Genomic DNA, 8,989 nt, shown 5'->3' on the forward strand with positions numbered 1-8,989 from the left:
TTGGTAGCAAAAAATCAATATCATATCCGCATCAGATTATAACCAAATATAGTTTTGGCTTACTAAATATAACTAAATGGAATCAAATTCAGTTGGATAACGGATAAAATCCGATTCGTTGACATCCCTAAAAAGATGCCACGCGTCACCCCTCGCCCCTCTCAAATGGGTGGATGCCTAACATCCAGTGACTGGACTGAGCACCTTGGAAGGTTACTCAATCACTAGATCTCCTATTTAAGGAGATGGGTTAAGGTGGCTAGTTTGTTATGGTAATTGGGATTTAATAGTGATTTACATATAATGTGTACTCTACAGTTACTGTGGATAAAATATTCCTTATTATTGGGAGCTTCTATTTAATCTTTCAGTAAAAAATATCGTCTGTTTTCTAAAAAATTATTCGATTTATCACGCGATATTTTGAAACCCATATACTCCGGAAATAAATGCTATATTAGATCACCACTTGGTTTGAAAACATCACTGATCACGCTTTTACCACGATGTTTTCAGGTTACTTCATCTACTTGCAGGGAGGCAGGCCTTTGACTTAGCGAGAGAGACGTGACTCGGACAGATAAGAGTCCTCTCTCTCTCTTCGACCTTTCTTCCCTCGGACTCATTTATTTATTTTTGTCATCCTCGTTCGATTTTCCCTAATCAGAATTCTCCATAGGAAGAGAGAGGAAGGAAGGAAACCCATTACCCATTCGATCTCAGTTTGTTGGTTCTTCTCCTTGGCTCTCCTTTATTTCATCTTTTTCTTCTCTCATCTTCTCGGTTGGGGGGCTGAGATTTGAGATGGGATTGTTTGATCTCGAGAGCCATTTCGCGCTCTATGGGGCGTACCACAGCAACCCCATCAACGTCATCATCCATATCCTCTTCGTGTGGCCGATCTTCTTCACAGCCCTCCTCCTCTTCTACTTCACTCCCCCCATCATCAACCTCGGCCTCCCCTTCCTGCTCCTCAATTTCGGTTTCTTCTTTGCTCTCGTTTATGCCGCCTTTTATGTGATTCTGGACCGGAAAGCTGGGTTTCTGGCTGCGGTCCTTTGCTTCTTTTGTTGGGTGAGCAGCAGCTTCCTCGGCCACCGACTTGGGTATTCTCTGGCGTGGAAGGTGAGTGCCTTCTCTTTCAGTTTCCCCCAATGCCCCCCCCCCCCCCCCCCCCCCCCTCCTGCTTTTTCTTTTCCTTGGTAAACAAATTCGGTATTGTTCATTCGTCCGATTAATTGGCTCTGTTTCTTGAAGCTTCTAATTAATGGCTCGTGTTTCTTTCATAGTCACAGATATAGGCGAGATTATGAAAATATCACTATAGTATCGCTGTAAATTCATAAAACGATATTAAAGGCTAAATTTTTGAGCTTTTTAATTCATTTTATTTTGGAATCTAACCTTATGGATGTGTGATCTACATGGTGTTTTTAGTAGAAATAGTCTTTTAGATTATCTGATTATAACATGTGAGTAGGTTTTTATAAGGCTTCATAAAAAATCAACAGCTCTGAATTTTTATAAACTTAGCAACTTATAAAGACTTGATCCAATAGTCGATTCCTAGCAAATGCAACATGCTGAACAAATCTGTGGGTTCAAATTTGCCAAACATGGCTTAAAACATAAGAAATCAGCACTGTCCATACCATATGGACGTTGGGAGGAACCAATTTTCCTATATATATGATAAACACATCTACAGGTTTCATTTAAGCAAAAAACTTGCACAAATTTGTTTTTAAAGAGGTCTGGGAGATAAATGGTTGGAAGATACACATTTCTCTCTCTCTCTCTCTCTCTCTCTCTCTATATATATATATATATATATATATATATATATATATATATATATATATATATATATATGAGAACTGAACATATTAGCTCCATTTTTCATTCTGCCCCTTAGGTTTGAAGTGTTTTATAATAGATCTGAACCCTTAGATGTGTTTAGCATGCTCGATTTAGTGGGAATCAACCATGGTTGCCAGTCGAGGAAGCGGGAGCGGGAAGCGAGGCACTTTCAAAAATTTAGAAGCGGGAAGCGTGGGACTACTTAGAAGCGAATCATGAACCGTCTCTGAAGCAAACCAGAAGCGACCTAGGAAGCGAGGGGGAAGCAAAAAAAGAAAAAAATAAAATGGAAAAAAGAGGGAAGCGAGGGGGAAGCGATGCGCTTTCCAAAAAAAGGGGATGCTTCCCCACGCGTTTCGGAAGCGTGACGTTTCGCGCTTCTGAAACGCGCATCGGGGAAGCGTGCTTCCCCTACTGTAAGGGGCACTTCCGGTAACTCTAGAATCAACTCTTGGATCATGTTTTTTCGACAAAAAACATGCTTTTCTGAGTCGGGAAAAATTGGTACCTTCATAGCCATTGATTTTGGATCACCGGAAAAACCTGTATACAGGTCAGATTCCGGCGATCCAACAAAACCTATAGATCACATCTACGGTGTTAGACGTGAGAAAAATTACTTAAAACTATAATTTTTGAAGGGGCCTAACGAGACCTAACAAAAAAGGGGGCCTAAGGAACACATTACTCTCTCAATATATATATATATATATATATATATATATATATATATATATATATATATATATATATATATATATATATATATATATATATATATATATATATATAGAGAGAGAGAGAGAGAGAGAGAGAGAGAGAGAGAGAGAGAGGGTGGTAGTTGCTAACCACTTTTCTAGCTAACTGAACTTTCGAAGGGTTTTTCCCATGTTTTACTCAAATCTGACCGTACAGATCAGTGTTATCAGTATTGTATCTTACGATACGATATGGCGTATTGCAGTATCACTTGTCCATGCGATACGATATACCCCATGAAACGATACGATACGATACGATATTCAGTTATTTTAAATTTTATTTTATTTTTATATTATGTGATTGTTATAATTTGTTTACTTAAAACCTTCTTTTGTTTGTTATCTAATGTGACTCTTTAATAGTAAACCTTTTGTCTTTTAGTTGTTAGTTTGTTATTATATAGTTTCACATGTTATAGTAGTACATGTGTATGTTTAATTGTTCATAATGCGTAAATTTGATTTCTTTTTTTGTATTTTTGATTTTTTTTCTGATCTCTTGTGTATTTTTTAATTTTTGTGAATTTTTAAATAATATTTTTTGTATCTTACGATACGATATAGTACAATACACCAGTATCTCCAGCCCTTCCAATACGGGTTCCAATGTGTTCAGCATGGTTGGTTTATTGGGAAACAACACTTGGATGTTGGATCTTGTTTTTTCAATAAACAACGTGACTTTTTAAGCTTTGAATATTTAGAAAAATCTTAGACTGTCAATTTTTTAAACCTTATAAAAACATACCTGTGTATTGGAATCGGATGATCCAAGAGTCTATTCCTATAAAATCAAGCATGTAGAATGCATTTGTACGATCAGATTTAAGGAAAACACGAAAAAACCTTCTAAAGCCCAGTTAGCTAGAAAAGTGTTTAGCAACTACCACCCTCTCTCTCTCTCTCTCTATATATATATATATATATATATATATATAGGGGACCATCCAAGCAAAGGAAGGTCCAAAATCTATAGCCAATGATAATCGATGGTGTTCCTTCTCTACCAATCGAGATTTTCATCAATCTGATTTTACATTTTGGATTGTTATCATCATTTAGTGAGCGGCATGTTTTGGATTATGAATTTTCAATGTTTAGATGTGTTTTTGAAAATGCTAAAAATCAACGGCCCACAATACTTTGTATTGTAAGTTTTAAATGCATTGTGAGTCGTTGATTTTTCATGTTTCGAAAAACATGTCTGTATGTCGTAAAGTCTTCTTGTAAAGCATATTTCTTACTAAATAAATTATAAATTACAAATATATGAGGTCCGATCGATGAGATGCTCAAGCATTGGAGAATGAAAGCCGTCCGATCGTCATTGGTTGTAGATTTTTAACCTTCCTTTGGTTGGACCGTCCCCCTTCCCATATATATATATATATATATATATATATATATATATTGCCTTGCCGAGATATAGCCAAGACAAAATATCAGTTTTGGTCTTATGGATTTTTTATTCATGTAGTATACACCAAGTGGATCCTTCTTGTAATTGTCAGTTACCTATTCTCTGCACAAATCTTCTATATTCTATAATATTTGGCAATGAATAATCATTATAAGATGCATATAATACATTTTGCTAAACAAAAATATTAAAAAACTTATGTGAAAATTGATTTGGGCAGCCTAATTCCTCAATCCAGAAATCATTGTTCTTGAAGCTAATCTGATCCCTTGGCAGCAGGAAACTTGATTACAAGCTGCTGCGTACTTGTTTGGGAAGCAATCTGCTTCCTTCTTCCGAGTCGTGCTTCTCAAACAGCAGAGTTCCCACATTGTCTAGACTCTAGAATTCCTCTCATAATAATTAATTTTCATGTACCTTCAAAATCTTTTGAGCAAGTTGCAAAGGCCTATGCCTAGTGAAGGGGTAGGATATCTTTGTGGCTGTAAGTGTTATTCTTCATGAAATAGTCATTTTGGAATCCATTTTGTTTTAACATCACCCCAGATCAAGAAAGGTTAACTGAGTATATTATGTAGGTTATCTTGAGTTGTGATTTCGATTTTGGCTTCTGTTTCTTCAAACATTTTGTAATCAGCAGTTCATGGTGAATAGAACTTAACACAGTGCATGCAAGATAGAATCAAAAGATGTCTTTTTTTTTCTCTGTCAAAAGTTTTGCATTGATTCGCCAGGATCTGTTATTCTTGCTTTCTGTTTATGGTTTCCATCATGACTCCAGAATGTATTTACTTTGTGTTCCAGGTGGTACTGGCGGCTCAGTTGTTCTGTTGGACTTGTCAGTTCATAGGCCATGGGGTGTTTGAGGTAACAGTTATTTCTTCTGCTGCATTCTTTTTGACATGATCTAGTCTGACTAGGAAGACAGCTCTCTAGTCTGCAAATCTCGTTTCATGTACACATCTGACTTTATTTTGTCATTGTTAGAGGCGAGCTCCAGCTCTTCTAGACAATCTTGTGCAAGCTTTTCTGATGGCTCCTTTTTTTGTTCTGCTTGAGGTAATTGCTTTCCTTGCAAAATCATGCCTGAGCTAATGCAACATTATTCCGGCACAGAATTTGATTTCCATGCTTTTGTTGCTATAGATTCTTCACAAATATTTTGGCTATGAACCATATCCGGGTTTCACTTCCAGAGTTCAAGCAATGATAAAGGCCAATCGTAAGGAATGGCAGGATAAGAAGCTGAAGAAAGCTTCTTAGTCTATCTGTATCATCTGATTATTAACCATCCTTTATGTATCCGTGACAGACTGTTCACCAGGCCTAGATTGGTGCAAAGTTATGTTGATAATTTTCAGTTCTGTACTAGACTACGTGATCAACTTTCATACTAATTATGTATGTACATGCATCAAGGCCCTTTGTGGTTATGTGATTATGGGTAATGGAACTGATCTTTGACTACTACAAGCTGTGTGTGTGTGTGTGGAAACTGATTGTGTCAATTTTCTGTAACTTGACCACACATTTTCACTTTTTTCTTTTTAATTTGGCCATAAGAATGTGAAATTGTGATCTACATCTTCATTTTGTATGAACCGCTCTTGGGTCACCCTCCCTCTCTCTCTGCTCACCCTCTCCGTGTGCTAGGTTAGGGTTTTCGATGTTCTGGGCATTGTTCTTCTGAGGGCAGTAAGTGGCTTCATGATAGCCAATCTCTTTGACAAGCTGCAGCTCTCCTATCATTTATAACCAGGTGAGTCTTCTTTTTCTCACATGTTGGTGTCTCATCTGAACCTTCCGCTGCATGTTTTCACATGATCAAAGGTGGTTGCCTGCTGGTTGTCTTGATTCCAAAGCCCCCTCCAATCCTGCATATTGCAACGATCAACGCCCTTCACCCTTCCTCCCTCCTCATTGATCTCTCTCTCTCTCTCTCTCTAAAAGAGATTAATAGAGAATGCCCACAAGGACTGCTCATCTGGTAGGGGCAACTTGTGAATCACCAAGTTGACGGGACATCACAAGTTTGAAACCCATGGTGCCCCTTGCTGCAAGGTTGAAGCTGGGTGTACTCCCCTGTGGACAGGGGGGACTTCAAGAGTTTTTACCAACCGGAGACCAGCCATCGTGCGGTTGGTGATTGGAAAAAAAGAGTAATAAAGCATTGGCAACAGAGATTGGTCTCCATGTTGCTTGTTCTTTTTATCATCTTTCACTTTTCTTTTCTTTTTTTCTGTGAGAATTATCTCTTCTCTTTGTATTCATATTATTGTCCGTCATACAAAAATCATCTCCTTGAATTGATGCAATGAATCCTCCATGCACAAGCTTCTCAACGGGATGAATGTGAACATGGGGTAATTTTGACATTGAACTTGGCATAATGGAGACCAACATGAATGTGAACAGCTTGGTCTCAGGTACAACTCCAGTTGGCCCATATACCGACCTGCACACATCCAAATATTGGGAGAAATCAACTCGGTCACAATTTGTGTGTGTGTGTGTGTGCTTTTGTTACTTGAAGCAGATTTTTTGTATGAATTGTGTTAGATCGCTTGTGATTTTCTGCTAGGATTTGCAGGTGATTAAATGGGTGGGATGTGTAAGAGAATGTTCTTTAATTGAAGCATATCTAGGGGAGAAAGTGCTAGATCTTTGAATGTTTCCTTTCTGGTGTAGAAAATTTGGGTATCAATAGCTAATTTTCCAATTTTTTGGCAGAAATTATTGCAGTTTCCTTCTCCGTTTGAAAAGTATCAACTGTTTGAGTGAATGTGAAAACTTGGAAATCCAAGTGGATACTTATTTATATTTTGTCATAGGGGAATTTACTACCATTATTTGAACATTTTCAGTCAGTTTTGAAATTTATGTATTTATGTGATGAGAGTTCAAGACTAAGCATGCTATAAAACGTGCATTTGGTGAACTATTCGAACTGAGGCTGTTACTGTAAGAAAAATTTCATTATAGGTTTCTTATTGGATGAAGCATGGGAATGGTACAACATAAAAATTGCCGTTGACAAGTGATGAATCTGAATTCATTTTCCACTGGGCCTCTGATATTTGCTGACATCACTTTTGGTTCCATTCATCTTCTTTTCGCTTGCATCAGTCTTGTTCTCTACTCTAAGGTGATGAGTTTTCTTTTCTTTTTTTTTGCAGTCAGCTTGCCAATTCAACGATTATGGTGCATATTCGAAAGTTTTCATTTCCCTGAGATATAATCTCTTGGTTGCCTAAGAGTCTTTTTTATTTCCCGATACTAAAAAAACCCTGGAAGACTAATCATTTTAATTTTTAGTTTATTTCATTACTTTATTGCATTAATTTTGATATTAGAGTTATTAGTCAGTGTTGCAAAAGGACAATAAAAAAATCCTGACAGCATATCTCATTCTTATGTAGATGCAAATCCATACTTGAGGTAAATAAGATCTTAACCCACAGAATTCAAGATTTTGAGGACAAGCTCTTTTATGATGATTCTCCTTAAGGTATCCCATTTGTTTTACAGTAAATCTTGAAGATGATGAAATACAAATAGATTGGAAGTATAAAAAGGATAACTGTAAATAGGGCTTAATTTAGTTAGTATGTGTTGCAGCAAATCAGCAACTATCAATTGAGAAAGTGCATGCTTCTTTGAGTGCAATCAGGTTCATGATTTGAAATCTAGGTTGTTTCCATGTTCATAGCCAAGCTTCAAATGGTTGTGAAGGAATTCAGATGGGAGAGGAAATAGGATGGCATTGCCAAGGCAAAGGCATATCCTAGTTTTGACCCTATAATTGTTTCTTTTTTTTATTGACAAGCTGGGGTTAGGCAGACCCGACCAGTTGCATGAGATCAATACAAGACTGTTCTAAGTATCTGAAGGAAACCAGTCAGATGGTTTGTCCTTCCAACACTCATCGTAGACCATGACTACTAGCTTCTCTATCTGAATAGTAATTACATTGCAATCTTTAGGAATCCAAATACACTTGAAACCTTCAAAGCTTTTGAAATAACCCAGAACTGATTGCTCCATCATGTCACGTGCCTTGTTCTTTTTCAACACATCTAAGATTTCTTGCTGTTACGTTCAAGTGGGTTTGGGGTGAAACTGCCATCACTTCTCCAATTGGATTGAGAAAAGCATAAGCCTCGGGCTGTAAGGTGAAGAAAAAACTACTCAATGAAGGGCAGAATTAAGACAGATACAGATGAAACGACAGAGATATGAGGCCCATTTGGCTCTTTGAGAGAATTGAATTTGGATGGAGTAGGAGATAATTGAAGAAAAAAATCCTGTCCCTCATTTCAATAACGCTCTGATGCTTCACTTTGGGAATGCTTTTTCCTTCTCTTGTCAAAGGAAAGACACTACCACCACTATTAAGGTGAGTGTAAACGTAAGAAAGATTAATATAGTCGATTTAGTCAAAAACAGGGTCAAGGTCAAAAACGGATTCTGTTCGGTTCTAACAGACTTTAGAAAAACAATGATTTCTCCTAAATGGATGAATTAAAATGGCTAAATTTTGAAAGGTAGCTAGAGGACATGTGGGGAAAGACACTACAACAAATTGCATAGTTAACTCCAATTCAGTTGGAGATATATGAGTCCGTGATTAGACCACAGGAAATATGCTCGGGTTTGGTTGTCTGTTTTGACAGGTTTAGGTAAATAGAGTGGTTCTCCTAATTAATTAGTGGTTTAATTTTGATTTTTAGGATGGTAAGATGGGGACGTATGGATTGAGTTATGGTTCAAATTTGAGAACCAAACTCGTTCTGATTAGGAAGATATGACCTAAGGAAGTCAAGCTAAATTCTACAAATCGCAGCATACAGAATAGATTGGGTTAATTATATCCGGTTTAGGTCAAGAAGGTCCATAAGTAGGTTTGAACTTAGGTGAGGGTGAGTTCGACTTATCGGAGCCTAGAAGA

At 37.2% G+C, this 8,989-nt stretch overlaps 1 protein-coding gene across 3 annotated transcripts; it reads left to right on the top strand.

The window, feature by feature from the left end:
* The first annotated feature begins 643 nt into the window (after positions 1 to 643).
* On the top strand, positions 644 to 7,483 carry LOC149839422 (2-hydroxy-palmitic acid dioxygenase MPO1-like). 3 transcript variants are annotated; one of them, XM_090002537.1, is made up of 4 exons: positions 644 to 1,125; positions 4,846 to 4,908; positions 5,029 to 5,100; positions 6,457 to 6,964. In XM_090002537.1, exons 1-4 carry the CDS (start codon positions 805 to 807, stop codon positions 6,598 to 6,600), a joined length of 600 nt encoding a protein of 199 aa, XP_089858663.1. In that variant the 5' UTR covers positions 644 to 804; the 3' UTR covers positions 6,601 to 6,964. The 3 variants fall into 3 exon arrangements, with proteins under 3 accessions (XP_089858663.1, XP_089858666.1, XP_089858665.1); XM_090002540.1 differs by lacking the exon at positions 6,457 to 6,964 and adding an exon at positions 7,218 to 7,483 and having other exon boundaries at positions 645 to 1,125; XM_090002539.1 differs by lacking the exon at positions 6,457 to 6,964 and adding an exon at positions 5,188 to 5,509 and having other exon boundaries at positions 663 to 1,125.
* Positions 7,484 to 8,989: the final 1,506 nt, after the last annotated feature.

Source organism: Nuphar pumila, chromosome 4, assembly GCF_984573655.1.
Source record: "Nuphar pumila chromosome 4, dmNupPumi1.hap1.1, whole genome shotgun sequence".
Classification (NCBI taxonomy): Eukaryota; Viridiplantae; Streptophyta; class Magnoliopsida; order Nymphaeales; family Nymphaeaceae; genus Nuphar; species Nuphar pumila.